This window comes from Larimichthys crocea, chromosome I, assembly GCF_000972845.2.
Source record: "Larimichthys crocea isolate SSNF chromosome I, L_crocea_2.0, whole genome shotgun sequence".
Taxonomy (NCBI): Eukaryota; Metazoa; Chordata; class Actinopteri; family Sciaenidae; genus Larimichthys; species Larimichthys crocea.
The window spans coordinates 26,417,436-26,434,402 of record NC_040011.1 but is presented as its reverse complement, the minus strand read 5'-3'; the positions used below and the strand labels follow the sequence as shown (position 1 = coordinate 26,434,402).

General features: G+C 41.2%; 1 protein-coding gene across 6 annotated transcripts; it reads left to right on the top strand.

Annotated features, from left to right (window-relative positions):
* Positions 1 to 15: 15 nt before the first annotated feature.
* On the top strand, positions 16 to 16,308 carry septin6 (septin 6). Of its 6 annotated transcripts, none has more exons than XM_027286772.1 (11): positions 1,747 to 1,867; positions 2,011 to 2,125; positions 3,980 to 4,175; positions 5,737 to 5,923; positions 7,323 to 7,484; positions 8,176 to 8,272; positions 9,449 to 9,617; positions 9,744 to 9,876; positions 9,972 to 10,162; positions 11,155 to 11,207; positions 12,459 to 13,951. In XM_027286772.1, exons 1-10 carry the CDS (start codon positions 1,823 to 1,825, stop codon positions 11,156 to 11,158), a joined length of 1,299 nt encoding a protein of 432 aa, XP_027142573.1. In that variant the 5' UTR covers positions 1,747 to 1,822; the 3' UTR covers positions 11,159 to 11,207; positions 12,459 to 13,951. The 6 variants fall into 6 exon arrangements, with proteins under 6 accessions (XP_027142481.1, XP_027142573.1, XP_027142509.1 ...); XM_027286739.1 differs by lacking the exon at positions 11,155 to 11,207 and adding an exon at positions 11,531 to 11,577 and having other exon boundaries at positions 1,748 to 1,867; XM_027286680.1 differs by lacking the exons at positions 1,747 to 1,867; positions 11,155 to 11,207; positions 12,459 to 13,951 and adding exons at positions 16 to 140; positions 14,446 to 14,470.
* Positions 16,309 to 16,967: the final 659 nt, after the last annotated feature.

The window sequence follows — 16,967 nt, the reverse complement described above, 5'->3', positions numbered from 1 at the left end:
GTGGTACGTTCCCAGCAGGCCTGCCTTGCAGTGTAAGCTGAGCGGTGCAGCTCGCTTCGCCAAACACAGAGAGCAGCAGAGGTTTCGTCCTCCGGCTAACAGCTACGACTATGGCGTCAACTGAGATAGCGAGGCAAGCGGTGAGTAGCCTTTTTTTGTTTTTTGTTTAACTCATTATGCCGTTGTCTGTGTGAACTCTAACCTTTCGCAGTGTGTTCGCCAGCCTCAGAAGTGTCAAAAATCCGTTTTTACGGTGGTGTAATGTGGATTGGGTTAACGTTAGGCTGGCTAACGGTTGGAAATCATCATCTGTTTTTTCGCGGTTATATTCAGTCTAAAATCAGGCTAACGCCGCCAAACAAAGGGACATGTAATTACTATTAGCTATTAGAAATCTGACTATATATTTCTTGATATTTTACTGATTTTTAAATGAAGGCCCGATGGTTGCTCAGTCGTAGCTTTCTGTTATAATATTCTCACCCCAGTGTCATTTTCGTCTAAAATAACATTTCAAATGACGCGGAGGCTGTGACATATCCAACATACTGTGGTGGCATCAGCTCATGTTTTTAAAAAAAAATAAAAACCTATTGTACAGCCATCCTATGGTAGGCCATTCATTCTAAACGCCCCGATTTCAGCACAGCTCCGGTGTTCATTTCCGTTATGTTTTTTTTTTTTTTTTTTTTTCACGTTATGTCCCGTTAACTTTCAGCCGGGCGTTGTCTGATGGTTCATAGGAAATATGGACACAACCGACCCTGGCTGTTTGGCTGTTTATAGACATTTAAGGCCTGCAATTTGAACAGCGAGTGTAAAGTTTGCCTGGTTTTTGTTTGGTGGAGGGAGGGAGGGAGGGAGGAAAAAATGAAGCCACTAGATCCAGAGAGAGAGAGAGAGAGAGCTCAGAATAGCAAAGGTTTTTGCAGTTTGATATCCCTCTGCGGCTCAATGAATGAAAATCCGCTGTGTGTAACTTGGCTGTGACTATCCTTAACAAGCAGGAATGGTTTCAGGAATGTTGCACTTGCAGCTGAAGAGGAAATGATGTTTGTCCAGTGACATTTTACCCCCCCCACCCCCCCAGTTTTACAAATACTCCCTCAGCTGTTTAAACCCCGGTTTCAACAATCCAAATAATCCACAACTGTCCGAGTTCGATCAATCTCGTCTCAGCTATTTTAAATCGAACCCCTCAGACGGAATGTTTTCCTCTCGAAGGCCGCAGCCACGCTGGAAAGCAACGTTGTGTTATGTCAGGCCACATAATGGCTGGTTAGCTGAGGTTACGACGGTTAGGAGCTCTCGCTTTGCCGTATAATCAAAATTCTTTGCTTTCCTGTGCCTCCATAATGGAGATGTAGGCTGCAGAAATGAGATTCGCAGAAATGGAGATGCTCAGCAGCAGCAGCCACACGCCCCCACACACATGTAACAGTGCTTTTACACTTTGGTGTTTTGTGCCAGTCTGATTCGCAGATAGACTGCGTACCAATAGTGGAGTGAATGGACGTGAAAGCAGCCAGAAATAGGGAGTTTAAAACGTTTGAGTGAAAGTGACGACACAGAAACACACATTATACAATAATATATATTAAATGCACTCTTATTTTTTTACTTTTCTAATGCTATACAGCTTTTTAGATTATATATTTATTGTCAAAGCTCTTGTTTTCACGCGTGTCTAGACACGAACAACAGTGCCTTTCCTTATATGTACATTTGGGGTTTGTAACTGTCTCGTCTGCGGGAAGAAAGTTGCAGCTCAGGAAACAGGAAGTGAGCTACATTGTACCTGAAGTCACGCTGAAAGACAAACATGATCGACTGTGGTGGAGACACAGAGAGTTCGCCGTTGGATTTGGTAATATTTATGTTCCTGCGCCACAAGACGACAATTATTGCGATGTAGATGTTAATTACGGCGTGTTAGAGAGGATCAAAAGCCTTAACTAATGTGGGCATTGATTGACAGGCATGTGACTTTTTGTTTTTCTTTGTTTATAGGGTGAAGGCGCTCGTGCTGTCCCTCTGGCAGGCCATGTTGGCTTTGACAGCATGCCTGACCAGCTGGTCAACAAGTCTGTCAACCACGGCTTCTGCTTCAACATCCTCTGTGTTGGTGAGTGTATCATGCGTGAAAATGATTTTCCTAGCTCCTCCTTAAGGCCGCTTCATTGACGTCAAGATGCAGAGTGCTCAGTGTTTGACCCGCTTAGATTCCTTTGTAGCAGTCAGCATTGGATACCATGATGAGTAACGAGATTCAGATAAGACTCTTCAGCTTCATAAAGTGCAAGAATTATTCACAAACACCCAGTTTCTAGTTTGTTAGGTGCACCCGGCTAAAATGAATCTATCCAATTGAATACAGCATCCCTGCAATAAACCTGAGCTTTATAGAGCAGATGAAGTTCAGCTTGTGTTGAAGCTGTTTTAGGGAGGTGTTGATTCAACTCTATGGTCATTTTTAAGACTCGTTTACACAGTCTGAGAGTTCCTGCTAGTCAGGATCATCTTGTTTCATCCACAGGCTGCAATGGAAACGTGTAACTTGTTGGTTGGCAATATTTTCTTCCTCTTTTTTTCCATTACAGTTTCTAAATTTAGAACACAGTTTGAAGGCACACACACATAAATGTGTTGTGCACACTTTTTAAAAAAAAAATCAAGCTCTGAGTTTTATATTTCTGACATTTTGTAGATCAGATTTCTGTTGGTGATCATTTTTTTCCAGTTGTTAATGTTTGACTCCCTGTTAGAGAGCAGGAGCAAACATTGACAGTTTCTGTTTCTGTAAGACCTTGTGTACGATCGATTTCTGTGATCAATTGCTGTCTAATTACATTAATACGATCTATATCTATGTTTTTATGAATTTCTCATGATGCTGGGTGGCCATTTTTAGTGGCATGGTTTTGACTCGCCTCCCAGCTGAAAACCACTCTGCTATTTTGTGGAGTCCAGTTATATTTGTGTAGGAGTAAAAAGAGGAAAAGGCCAACAATTATGTGGTTTTTGTCATTTAAATCATTTCAGCGTTATTTTATACTGGTGCTGTTACAACCAGGATTCCTAAATATTTAGACAAACATTCAGAAATATGGAAGCAAAGCTGATGCAGGAGACTAACTGTAAGTGCTGTTGTGTAACTCACGAGTTGAACATTTCACAGTAGTACGAGCGTTGCTTGAGGCAAAGGCATGTGATCTTTGTTTTGTTCTAATTTGATTGTGGTCTAAAATTCCAAAGAGGTCATCCAGAAGTGGAGAATAATCGTTCCATCGGGCTCAAAGATGATTGACAACAGGGTTTTTATTTTGCACTTTGTTTTCAGGAGATTTGGTTACAGTCCTTCAGTTTGCCATTCGGTTTCTTCAAACAAGATGCCAAATTACCTTCAGCATGACAGACGTCTCTATAGTGACTTTACAGAGCTCACAAACGGGCACCCTGATTGCATCTGTTACTTTGTGTTCTGTGGGAACGATTGGACATTTAGAACATAGCGAGATATCCTGCAGAAATGGGCTTAGACTGTAGGTCAGGCTGTGATGAATAAAAATAGAATTTCTAACAGAGGGAGCTCTGTATCTGAGTCATCCGACAGCCTCTAACAGTAAATGGATGTCAGAATACATCAGCAAACAAGCAGTCACTTCAAAATTATATATCTATATATATATCGTTCGCGTCTTCAAAATGTCACATTTAATCCATCTCCTATCGACTTTTTGGGCTTTCTTCTTTACCTCCACTAAATAGGCAGTAGCAGAGGCTGACAAATACAAAAATAATATACATTTCTGCTGGTCTAGCAGTATGCAGTATCAAATCATTACCATGTAAGTGGAGGGGAAGAGGACAGTTGGGAAGGAAAAGACCTAACTGATTTAAATGTTGTAATCGTGATCCACATGATCATAGTTTGTAGAAACCCAGTAATATGATACGAACATCTTCTTTGTATTGTCAGGTGAGACGGGTCTGGGGAAGTCCACCCTGATGGACACGCTGTTCAACACCAAGTTTGAGGGCGAGCCCACCCAGCACAACCAGCCAGGAGTCACGCTCAAGTCAAACACCTATGAACTCCAGGAGAGTAACGTGCGCCTCAAACTCACAGTCGTCAACACTGTGGGCTTTGGAGACCAGATCAATAAAGAAGACAGGTAAAGTTGTCATGTCTCATCTCAGCAAACTGTTTTTTATACTTTTATTTTTTATTTTCTTTTGTCTGTCTTTGTGAGCAAAAGCAGAAATCCACACTTGTGATTGTAAACACAACATTCCTGACAAACAATGGCTCTGGGAGAGCTCTGGGGCTCTTCAGAGCTCAGGTTTCATTCAGTCATGATCCTGCAAACGTACCCTCAGGATGTGGAATCAACTAGTTTCATAGTATCAGGTTTTTAAAAACAGAAATCAGACGTTGGTGCTTTCTTTCCTGGCACAGCACTAAGGCTTTTTTCTGGCGTTTAGCTGCTGTAGAACACAGTTTGGTAGCATTTAATCAAATGTGAGATATTGTTACAAAGCTCAACAACCACGGTGTAATTGCTGTCACTGTTCCTGAGGTATATTTAGGGTGAGTAAGCTCTGTGTTATGGGAAGGCTGCGGTTGTTTTCAGGTTTTACACTTTGCTCAGTATCACCATTGGCAATTATAGAGGAAATAACATGGATTTACTGCAATTTACACAAGCACATAGTCCTAGTCATGTGAACTGCCACAGGAAATAACCAGCAGTGTGTACACAAGCTGTTTGTTTGTGTGCTGCAATGGGGGGGGATGCTTCTGAAGCTTCCTGTAGTCCTCAATGCATGGGGTCCATTTTCTATGCATGTTCCGTCTCAGATATACACGTAATCCTGAAAGAATTAGAAGAACACTGAACATTTGGTAGTTAAACCCTCTCAAACGGATGCTCCTCAGGAAGTTGCATTTCTCACATGACTGACCAAGTGTAAATATCATGGAGCACAAGCTCCATGAAACCTGAGCTTACAATATGAGGTGTGACATTTTACTTCAACAGTATAGCATGTTAATAGTGAATATTATTAGCAACAGTATATCTGAGCTGTCGTACAAGCGTGTGGTTACCGAATGATTTGCATAAAGCTTACAGGTGGATGAGATTGCTTCCTGGGTTTCGTTGCACGATCGGCAAATGGATTCATTAGTTGTTCTGCTTTTTTTCGTGCTAAATATATCTATCATAAAATCCTGTGGTCGGTACAAAGATATTACACCAGAGTCTGCTTGGAAGCGGGCAGAGACCGTCATTTTCAAGTGGTCTTATTCCGGTTGTTTGGTCTGCACCGGGGTTTGTTTGACAGCTTTCACACCAGCCCAAACTTGGCAAACGCACCAGAGTTTGTTTTAACCAAATTAAATAAATCACCCTTAAAGGGCACAGTGTATCCATATCCAGCCAGTATTGCAGCACTTTTTATACACTCTTACTTCTAATATCATTAAATGTCTTCCATGTCTGAGGCGGTGTTTAGCTCAGTTGGTAGAGCAGCCGCCCCCATGTGCGAAGGCTCAGTCCTTGCTGCAGAAGCCCAGGGTTTGAATCCGACCTGTGTCTCTTTCCCACATGTCATTCCCCATCTCTCTCTCTCTCTCTCCCTGCATTCCTGTCACTCTTCAGCTGTCTCTATCAAATAAAAAGCTTGAAAAGGCCAAAAAAAAAAATCTTCCATGTCTCTCCCTTTTTGTGACAGCTACAAGTCCATCGTGGAGTTCATTGACGCCCAGTTTGAAGCATATCTACAGGAGGAGCTGAAAATCAAGCGCACGCTACACAGCTACCACGACACCCGCATCCACGCTTGCCTGTACTTCATCGCCCCCACGGGACACTCGCTCAAATCTCTGGACTTGGTGACCATGAAGAAACTTGATAGCAAGGTGAGCGTCACTTCAGAATTGGTTGTGGTTGAAGGGTGGGTGGGTGTTTTCCATCAGATCGATTTAAGTTAGCGCTGTTGTGGTTTATTGGCTCTTGTAATAGAAGAGCATCATACAGTTTATTTGCTTATTTAATGGTCGTTGGTGTCTGTATTTTTATTTTTGGCGATCAGTGTGAAGGAGAGTTGCACTGTAGCAGAACAATTTTAAAGAATAACTGTTACATAACGCCTGTAAACATGGATAGACTCACTGTAGGTAAATCCTTTGGCACTGTATCACTGTTTGCAGCATTTGATATATCTAGTCATGGGTCATAAACCTTTTCCAGGCCATCTGCATTTGGTGTGGTTACGGCGTCGGTGTAGGTCAACTGTGAAACGCAGTCAGCTCAGCGACCGCTGCCTCGTTTTTTTTCTCCACGGTAGCTTATTTGCATGGACCTCCTGGCTTTTGTACAAAGAGTCTGCTCAGTGTTTGCCAGAGCAGCTGAGCCCTTTGGCAAGTGCTCACAACAGCGTCATGCAAAGGCAGAGCCTCCTCTGTTTATACATTCACCTAGGGAGGCGCGTTCAAACCCTGCACTCTGCTGAAGTGTCTTTGAGCAAGTACCCGGGTACAGTCAAGTGTTTTTGTTCACATGACCCTGAACATGCCTCGCTGTGAGTTAAAGGGGGGGCCTCAGTTGGAGAGCAAATAATTTGGGATTGTGTAGGCGACAGGGCACGTAGGAAATAGCTGCGGGGGAGTGAAAAATCTCAGTTGTGAGTGCATATATGAGAACGACCCTGCTGCTGCTCTCCCTTCCCCCCCATCACTCTGTATTTCTTTTTCTGTTTGGTTAACATGGATACCATAAATGTTATTGGAATCAATTGAGTCTGACTGTTAACACCATGTTTGGAGAGCTTTTAAGTGATCTGGAGCAGGAGATGGAAGACTGCTGCTTGCTTCGCTGCATTTACTATTTATACTTCTGTGCTTAAGAATGTATAACTGTCTGCAATACACAAAAGAACCTGGACCTATAGAGGTATTGTAATGTGTTGAAATTATTAAGAGATTATTCAGCTTATCTTTATAAAATTGCATTTTAAGTTACTATTACAATCCTGGGCAACTAGTGTCTGGAAGAGGTATAAAAGAAGTATGTATTGGTCTATTTTATTCTGTTACTAGACCTGAATGTTTCTTTCTGCTTCTAAAAGAGCAGAATAATTTGGTTTGCAATGTGTTTAACCTTTTTTAAAAATACACCTTTTCCAAATTTAGACTGCATAAAAGGTGCTGAGGAAAAGTTTGTCAGAGACAGACGATTCATAAGTGGCGCTATATTTAGCTGCATATCAGAAAGAATGGTCTGCACCTTGTCATCGTGTCATTTCTCATTTCGCTGCAGGTCAACATTATCCCAATCATCGCCAAGTCCGACGCCATCTCCAAAAGCGAGCTGGCCAAATTCAAAATCAAAATCACCAGCGAGCTGGTCAGCAACGGCGTGCAGATCTATCAGTTCCCCACTGATGACGAGTCCGTGGCAGAAATCAACTCCACCATGAACGTAAGGCTCACACCTGTCTACATGACGTGCTTTTACAGAGAGTATAGTACTACAGATGATGTGTAAGGCCGTGGTGCTTTTCCGCAATGCATTTCTTGTCCTGTCTAACATGTTCTGTTATGCGTTTACCGGCGTTAACAACATGTGACGCAGAATCAGGACAGGCATCGTCTGTGTCTGCTCAGGCTGTCAGGAAGCCGCCTCATGCAGGGAGGAGTGTGTTCAGAGCAGCACAATCAGCCAGCTCACTCTGCAGGAAGGCTGCAGTGTGGGAAAGGGCCTGCGCTCACTGACAGATGAGCCTAGGCTCACTTAGCTGTTTATGAGGTCTGATCTGTGCAAATGCCTTAACGCTCCCTAACTGATTGTGTTAGACGGCTGCCTCCGGACTGTTTTGGTACAGTCTGACCACGAGTCTGGTCTAATAAAAGGCCATACATCCTCATGTCAGAGCTGTTCCTTGGTGACTGTTAAAATTGGCCCTTAATAGTGATGTTATGTAAGTAGACAGAAATACATCCTGAGCTCTGTGTAGGTTTTGTCCTGTACCAAATGTATGCTTGAAATAGTTGCAGTAATACTTCAGGATTTCTGAGTAATAAAATGTGATACATGGTGGTTTAAGGAGAGCTCTCAGGTGTGTTTGGCTGTATACCAACAATGCTTTTTTTTCCCCCCCTCTGCTCCACAGAGCCATTTGCCATTTGCCGTGGTAGGAAGCACGGAGGAAGTGAAGATTGGGAACAAGATGGTCAAGGCCCGGCAGTACCCCTGGGGGACGGTGCAGGGTAAGCCTGGGTCACATCCTGCACAGGAAATGAGAGCACGGCCCCTCTCGTCAGAGCCGCTGCAGCTACTCCCCCTCCCCTCATATTCCTCCTCAGCTCTAACAGCTGCTGCAAACTAGTTGATAACCGGTTACATAACCTCATTTAGCAGCACCATCTCTGACACTTTATGTTGGAGCTGCGGCTCAAACAGATTCAGACATTTTGAGTCATTGATGATGCTTTTATTGCATTATTTTCGGACTTACTTGATCAATCCAAAATAGATAAATAGATAGCAGTCACAATTCTTCTTTTAGCTCACAGGTGTATCTTTAAAAATGTGCCTCCTACTGTGCAGCTTTCAACTATATGGTGTTATTATGAGTAGGTCTATCACGGCTTAAAGGATGTGGACAGGTTTTTGGGTTGGCTTATAGGCTGTAGCTTATTGTTTTCATTATTGATGAATCTGTATATTATTTCTTTGATTAACTGAATGTAGTAAATGTTATTTAAATTTTACTTTATAATGATGCAAACAGGGCAAAACTAGATCAGAGTGGTTGGCACTTTTTCTTAAGAAATAACTTGTTTGCTTTGGCAATAATTTCATGCAGTTTACGCCCACATCCATGACGTGTAGAAATCGTATCCCCTTTTTTATACACACAACAGCACCGCAGGGTAAATACAGCTTTCTAGATTTCTACACTGTTTAGCCAACAAATGATGTAAACGCCCTCAAACATCCCTAAAGCTGAAAGTCAGCATTTTACCCTCACAGCCATTGTTTCATTTGAAATTCAATGTGCTGGATTTCCACCAAAACAATGAAAAACAGATCGCTGTGCTCATCTTTTACTGACTGCGCTGTATAATATTTCTGTCCACAGGCCTTACCTGACATTGGGTCTGTTTGGCACACACAGCATGTGTACTCGCATCATGTCACGTGGTCTGTGGGAGTGTGGTGCTCGGCTCAATCCAGTAAAAAACGATCAATAGACAGGCCAACAAATAGGACATGAACACTATTACTGTTTTGAACTCGTACTGTTATTGGACGGACTCTGTGAAACACTGTGACACATTATTTATTTATTGCACTTATCTCATATTACATAATAGTGTATAATAAATGGGATGCCATCTGATGAGTTGAGTTTACGTGTCACTATGGTGTGTCTCCCTCAGTGGAAAATGAGAATCACTGTGACTTCGTCAAATTGCGAGAAATGCTGATCAGAGTGAACATGGAGGACCTGCGAGAGCAAACTCACACACGTCATTACGAGCTCTACCGCCGCTGCAAACTGGAGGAGATGGGCTTTAAGGACACAGACCCGGACAGCAAGCCCTTCAGGTAGCGGACTGGAGGATTTTTCTGCTCTCAGTTTGTTTCTGCATGTGGTGTGTTGTTGCTGCATAGTCAAGTGTAAGGTTTCTGAGATTAATATTTATCTGCTCTGTCCTTTTTTCCCTCCGCCAGTCTTCAGGAAACTTATGAAGCCAAGAGAAACGAGTTCATGGGTGAGCTGCAGAAGAAAGAAGAAGAAATGAGGCAAATGTTTGTCCAAAGAGTCAAAGAGAAGGAGGCTGAGCTCAAAGAAGCAGAGAAAGAGGTATCGTCTTTAAACTTGGATCCTTCCCTATCCCGAAACCTCAGCTCTCGTCTAAAATAACACGACGTGTTGTTTGTTTTCTCTCCGCCGCATAGCTGCACGAGAAGTTCGACCGTTTGAAGAAGCTCCACCAGGACGAGAAGAAGAAACTGGAGGACAAGAAGAAGTCCCTGGACGACGAGCTCAACATGTTCAAACAGAAAAAGACTGCCGCAGAGCTCTTGCAGAACCAAGCCCAGCAGGCAGGGGGCTCCACCACACTCAAGAGGGACAAAGAGAGGAAAAAGTAAGTATTGTTCTCTTCCCGTGCCTTCCTTACATCTGTCCTTACATATGAGGTGCAGGAGATCACCTCCAGTTATATAAGCACTGGAAAAGTCTGGATACTATGAACCCGGGAGGAACAAAGCCACATTATTACACTGACATTCCGGGATGTTGATCGTTTGCCAAATCAGTTTATGGCCTCTGTTCAGAGAACTGCCTTCAAGATTTATGCTGCATATGAATACATGAATCCCACTGCCAATATGTGAGCGGCTGCGGTGAAGCCTGCTGTGTCCTTTCATTGTACTTTAGCTGTATCCTGACAAAAATGTTCACTGTTTGAGCATTTATTACACTTTGTGAACAAATGCTGTGTACAGAACTTAATTATGGTCTGTAGCACTAATATCATCAAGCGCTTAGCAGTCTCTCTGTCACCACTCATTAATAATCCACCTGATATTTGTGTAACTGAATGTGCACAGTTGTTAAAGGTCTGTCGGGCTCTCACTCAGGCCCATGAATGCTCCAGTTTGTCCTCCATATAATAACAGGGGATATGTTGAGAGCTGACCAGAATTCATAATTTATCACCAATGTGGAATGTGGAGGAACGACTTGTGAAAACGACTAGCCGTCCTGAAAAGTTGCCAACTGTCAGCATAGTTTGATGACAGCCAGAAATCACCACACTGCATATCTCAAACAAAGCCGATTTATGAAATCACTTTATTGCAGCTCTGTTAACAATTAAGAGTTCCTCTGACTTCGAAAAGCAGCTCTGCAGTCGCCGCACTCATCTGGTTTTAATGAATCTACAGTATGAATTTCTCAGATAATCTCTTCTTGATATATTTGACATTAATTCTGTTGTTCCCCCCGACAGTTTTTATCAATAGCTTGATTAAATCATGAGTGCACGACGCCGTGTTTCGAAGCAGATGTGTTCAAGTGCGGCTGAAGTGTTGCTGTTGATATTGTTGGTAACCAACTCCTGGTTTTGTGTTGAAGCTGATGAGACGCCGTGCCTGTTAGAAAAGGAAGAAGACACTTGCACTGAGAAGGTTCTCGTTGCTTTATTTTCCTCCCCCGTTAATTTCTTTTCTTCACAGCCACTTCTTCTCTTTTGCGAGCTCTGCCTGGAAAATCTCTCTTCCAAAGAGGCGCCACCTGTGCCACTTTAGCTTCTGTCTGCGCGTCACTGATTTAAAACCGAGACTAGAGAGCGTCAACAAGGATAATAGTTTGTTTCATTGTGTTTAACCTTCAGGATTAAGTCCTCTTCAGTTCCCGGCAGACACAGTTATTGATCAATGCTTGTTGTGTAGATGTGAATCTGTCCTGTGAGTGCATGTGTCACCTATGTTGCATCCATAATGTTTTCCAGTTAACTCCTCCCACACTTGCTGCATGCTGCATGGGGCTCCTTTTCTGGTAAGACTCCCTTCTTGAGTTACACCACCACCAAAGTAAAAAAATATGAAAAACATAAAAGAGGAATCATAGATTGGCTAGAAAACATTTGAATTTATTACATGTATGAATTAGATTCACATATGAGCGTTGCAAGCCTACGGTATATCATTGGTAACATCTGCATCAATCATATCCTTGAGCTGGCAGTGTTTACCATCCCTGTGCCAGCTACTAAAACAACCAGTTTATTAGATCCCCACACACCCATTTGATGTACTGCCCCATCTGCCTCCCTTAACCCACAACAGCCTCCTTTATCATGGCTCTCCCAAGTTCCTTCCTCACATGGCCCATAGCACAAAAGAGCCATTCAAGGCTGAGCTGAGACTAACAGGTCACGCCAGAGCAGCAAACAGCCTCTGGGCTCATCTCCGTCCACAGAGATGACATTTTGTTGATCTCACAGCCATATGACGACCCCCATCTCTCTTGAGTGGATACAAAAGCCAAATCCACAGAGAGCGAGAGAGAGAGCTGTTGTTGAGGGGAGGTGGAAGTGAATGAAGACATCTGTCTTGTAATCTGTAAACTAAAGTATATGAAAACAAGCAGCTGTCTGATGGGGAGGAGGAAGATGACAATAAGACACGTTGTTTAAATCTCTAAAAAAAACCCTCAAAAGAATAAAACATGTATTTGCTTGATTCGAAGGAGTAGACCGCAGTACTTGCACCCTAACCTCTGTACACTCGCATGATCTCATCTAAATGCCATCTTATCACTAATGTTGATGTGATGTCACCGATGTGAAACAGTGTGTGTGTGTGTGTGTGTGTGTGTGTCGTGATGATGTTTTAACCACAAAGAAAGCAATAACAGCCCTTCTCTTTCATTTCCAGCATAGGATTCCTGTAGAAAAAGTGCTCCCTTGTGGCCATCCTGCTGTGAATGAGTTTCCACCCCATCATCCTTTACAGTACCCCCTTCCCCATCCTCACCCTCACCCCATAATGCAACCCTCCACATGCCCCCACTGCTCTCTGGAAGACGCTGGGCATTGCTATCAGTTTGACATCACTTTTGTTTTGCTGAATGATGCTTGTCTATTAAACGGTTTGTACAAGCAATTATTCAGTTTGTCTTTTTTTTTTTTTTTTACAAAAAAAATGCATTCCATGTTTGTTTTTATATTTAGTGACTCTTTGCATGATGGAGTGAGCTTTTTTTTATTATTAACAGACATGACTACCGTTGTGATGGGCAGAATTGTATTGAAACATAAAGTGAAACGTGCATCAGACAGCGGGGCCTAAGTATGTATGCGTTCAAGCTGATGTGACAGCAGTGTTACCATGAGATTCTAAACATGTTACTGGTTCGGGGTTTAGCTTTATTAGTTATAGTTTATTAGTTTAAAGTCAGAATCAGTACGATTTCAGTGCTGTTCAGTGTTTGCCAACATCTGCAGCTGGTTGTGGCAAGTGCCGTTTAACACCACACACACACTTACACAAGTGTTGCAGCCAAGTCAACTCATATTGGCCTATTTTCATCATGTCATGTGCAATCTCAATCTGAATTTATTCTCAAAACGAACCCCTCAATCAGAAAAACGCTTAAAAAAAAAAACTTTTAGTACTAATTATGTTGACGATTACGTCGCACTTCTTGTGACTGCTGTTTGCCAGTTCACTGCTTTCGTTGCAGTAACTGATGTGGCTGTAGGAGAGTGAACTGTAAACGGTGACGTTGATATCCATGTGATAAAATCACATTAATGCTGGATTACACACACACACGCATCATTTCCTGCTAATCTCTTGTGCATGTGAAAACACCTCAGGAAAGGCGGACCCTGCCACAGACAATGAAAATGATATAATACAGTTAGAGAATGACTATTGCAGAAGAAAAGACATAAATTAAATCAAAAGAGGGATTATTTCATACAATTCTTAACAAATAGAACTTTGAGTATTACCCCCGTCATATACACAGAATTGAATTAGAGATTGAACACGTTTTGGTATTTACGTCCCTTTGCTGATGCTGTTTCATTTTAGCCTGATGCATGAGTAGTTGTGAGCCTAATCTCTTTGCCACTTCTCCCATACCTCATTCATCGTCATGTGTTATGTGCATACTTGTCTTAGCTTTCACATTTGCACTTTTTTTTTTTTATACACAAATGTGATGTTTTTGTTAAAAATATATATTATGTCGTCAGTGCAATTGTAACTTTCTTTTTTATTTTACTTATTATGAAGGCACATTTAAAAGTCAATCATCATGATGTCCGTTGTCCTGCAGGGACCAGTGCTGTTTGTATCAGTGTTAACGCATAAAAGAAATACTATATTAAAAAGAAAATAAAGGCCAATTTTTCACCAAATATTACAACTGTGGCCAAAATCATTGTGTATCACAAATATTGCTGTAAATTTGGATTTGATGAAAGTTTAATGACCTCAAATGGGGAAAGTGGGAATGCTCCATTTGGACGATGAAGCATTTTAGTGAATAAATGTTGGCGCCTACACACATTCCTGTAATTATAAATAGGACAACTCTCTCTCAGCTTTGGTTAACTTATAAAAGTTCAAATTTATTGTTGCTTCTGATCTGTTTAAAGTATTCAGGTATGTTTATCTCTTTGTGCTCAGATTCACAGAGACCACTCAGATATTCTTTGTTTTTTCACCAGTTCAAGGTTCCTTTTATTGTTTTATGAAAGAAGAAAGTGTCTTGAAGATGATTGAAGACACTGCTGCATAAACCCCCTTTGATTCCACATGATACCAGGCTCATAATACATCAAGAGAAGAGCCATTCTTCCCTCCCTAATCCTCAGCTCACTGGTCTGTGTGGTTTCACTTTCCTTTGCAGTAATCCCTGGCTCTGCACTGAGTAGGTCCTCAGCCCTCAAGCTTTGCTAAGAGACCAGCCTTTGTGGGTACTTGAGTACCTCAAATGTGACCAGAGGCTTTGTGGACCCCATCCTACAGGGTTTTTTTAATCATTACCTGCTCTGCTATAATATTGATTAATATGTATCTGTGTTTCACTGCAGCTCTAACCTCACCGTCCGCAACCTAATTCTTGCTTCACTGCCTCTGCTTATGTTTATACGTGTACTGTTTTTGCTGTGATTAACACATTTCCCTGCTTCTGTTGTGATGGAGATTACATGCTCACTTGTTCATTTATTGTCATGTTTGGATAGTATTCACATTCACGAGACAACCGTGTGGAATTGTAACACTTCATTCACTGCAGCATCATCAATGGGCACAATATAAACTCACGATTTTGTGTATTGTTTCAAAGACAGAGATTTTACCACCTGACTTTTGTATTCATGAAAACCGAAATCCATTTTCTACCTGATATCAGATGCGTTTCTGAATCTAAAGCTTGATTCTTGTAAGCGTTTCTGCTTTGCAACCTCTCTAACGGCCTGCTTTCTTTCTCTTTGTCTCTTTAGCTTCTTTTAATCTGTCTTGACCACCTGAAGAGGGGATTGCAGCTTCAGCAAGAACTAAGCACCCTTTACCTCTTCCTGTTTTTCTCGCTGTTTGAACCCTGTTTTTTATTCTCCCTCCCATCGCATCTCCTTTTTGTTGAATATGGCCTTATGTTGACTCGCATGGTATTTCTGAACACCTAATGAAGCTCTAAACCCAGGCAGGTTGGGAACCGGGCACAGTTTAAATCTGCTATTATGTCTTAAATGTATATAAGGACACTTTTGTCATTAATAGAAGTCATCAGTTAGGGTTTACTCATTTACAGGACTTACAGGTGAAATCTTTATTTGATCTTTACTTGAAATAAAATAGCAATGACCTGCACTATGCACTCATCTTTTCAATAGGACTCTTAGTATGAAGTGAAAAAAAGGAATAAAATGCTACTGAAACATCAAGGCTTGCTGATTAAAAATGAACTCATCAAGGACAGAAGCACTTAATGCACTGTGTGTAATGCGTTTATATGGTATTATGACTTAATCATGTTGTTTTCTTCAATCTAGTTCAGTTTAAAAAGACAAAAACTGCTTCTTTCAGGTTCTCCAAACATCAAGAAGAAATAGACAAAAAACTTAATTGAGTCACGATCATGCAAAAGCCAAAGCAATATTTTCTACTTGGCACTTCATTTGAAGGTGCCCATGTTTACATGTCACTGTAGAATACCATGGAGGTCACATGTCATGGCCTTTTGATTATTACACATTGTGCTTTAATATTCAGCCTATTCTATATTTTGCATGCATCTTTTTATTTCATTACCGCTGTGATCTTTGCTTGTTTTATCCCCTAATAACTCAGTTTTGCAGTCTATTTCAACTTCATCGCTGTTTTTCTTCAAATGATGCATATTATTAATGTATATTTGCTCTGTCCTAATGATTTCAGCTCCCTTTTTTTTGCCAAATATTAGTATAAGGTGGAGTTGAACTGAATCCCAGATAGGAGTATTAAAAGAAAAATACTCGTGCATTTATATAATTTATAAGGATATATTTTGTGTATTGAAGTGGAGACTTGTTGTTTATTATCTATGATCTTTGGACGTGACTCTGAGTGTAAAGTAACATTTTGGTGTCAGATAATGCCATACATTTTTCTAGTATCAGTCATCACCTCTTGTAGTCAAAAACTTTCCCACACTACAAATTATTCAGTATCTTAATTTAGTTTGATTCCATTGATGTACATTTTCAATAAAAAAATATGATCCAAACGTTTAAAGCCTTTGTTTTTCATTTACAGTGTTTAAAGCTCATTGTAAGCCCCTAAAATTGTTGTTTTTATGGGCTTGCAATGAGTATGACAAGTATTAGACACGTTCATTCTCACTCCTGTATCATGAAGTATTTCTTTTATGTATGTATTTAAACTTTATTTAACAAGGAGGTCTCTTTAGATACATCATTTCCTGTCCAAAATGGCAGCACAGAGTAGTTAACACACAGTCACATAAAAACACACATAATTCATTTACAGCATTCACATTAGCACAATAAAATGGGACCTAAGAGGGTTAGGGTTATGACTCTTAAGCCTGGGCTGCATAATACAAAATGTAGTGCAATAAAAAACACATCTGTCTAACATATTATCTCTACGCTTATTATTAGACTCTACATGATGTGGACAGAAGCTTTTGTTTGGCAGCTATAGTCACTTACTTTGCAAATTAAATGTCTTGCTCGCCTACACCGGTGTTGTGAATATAGAAGTTTTACATGTAGCAGACTATTTTTACACTTTAAGTAAAGTATCTGAACACTTCTTCCACCACTGGAAATGCAACCAAACACTTGAATGAGGTGGTTAGGTTGAATTACTTCTCGTGGCTCTTCCTTGGGTGACTGGTTTTAAACAAAACAACTGAGTTTGAGT

Bases quoted from the DNA above. Each gene is read 5' to 3' on its own strand.
- septin6 (XM_027286586.1), top strand. From the start codon at position 1,823: ATGATCGACTGTGGTGGAGACACAGAGAGTTCGCCGTTGGATTTG. The intron at 4,176-5,736 runs GTAAAGTTGTCA...TTTTTGTGACAG, and splicing joins CAGATCAATAAAGAAGACAG to CTACAAGTCCATCGTGGAGT. The intron at 8,273-9,448 runs GTAAGCCTGGGT...TGTCTCCCTCAG, and splicing joins CCCCTGGGGGACGGTGCAGG to TGGAAAATGAGAATCACTGT.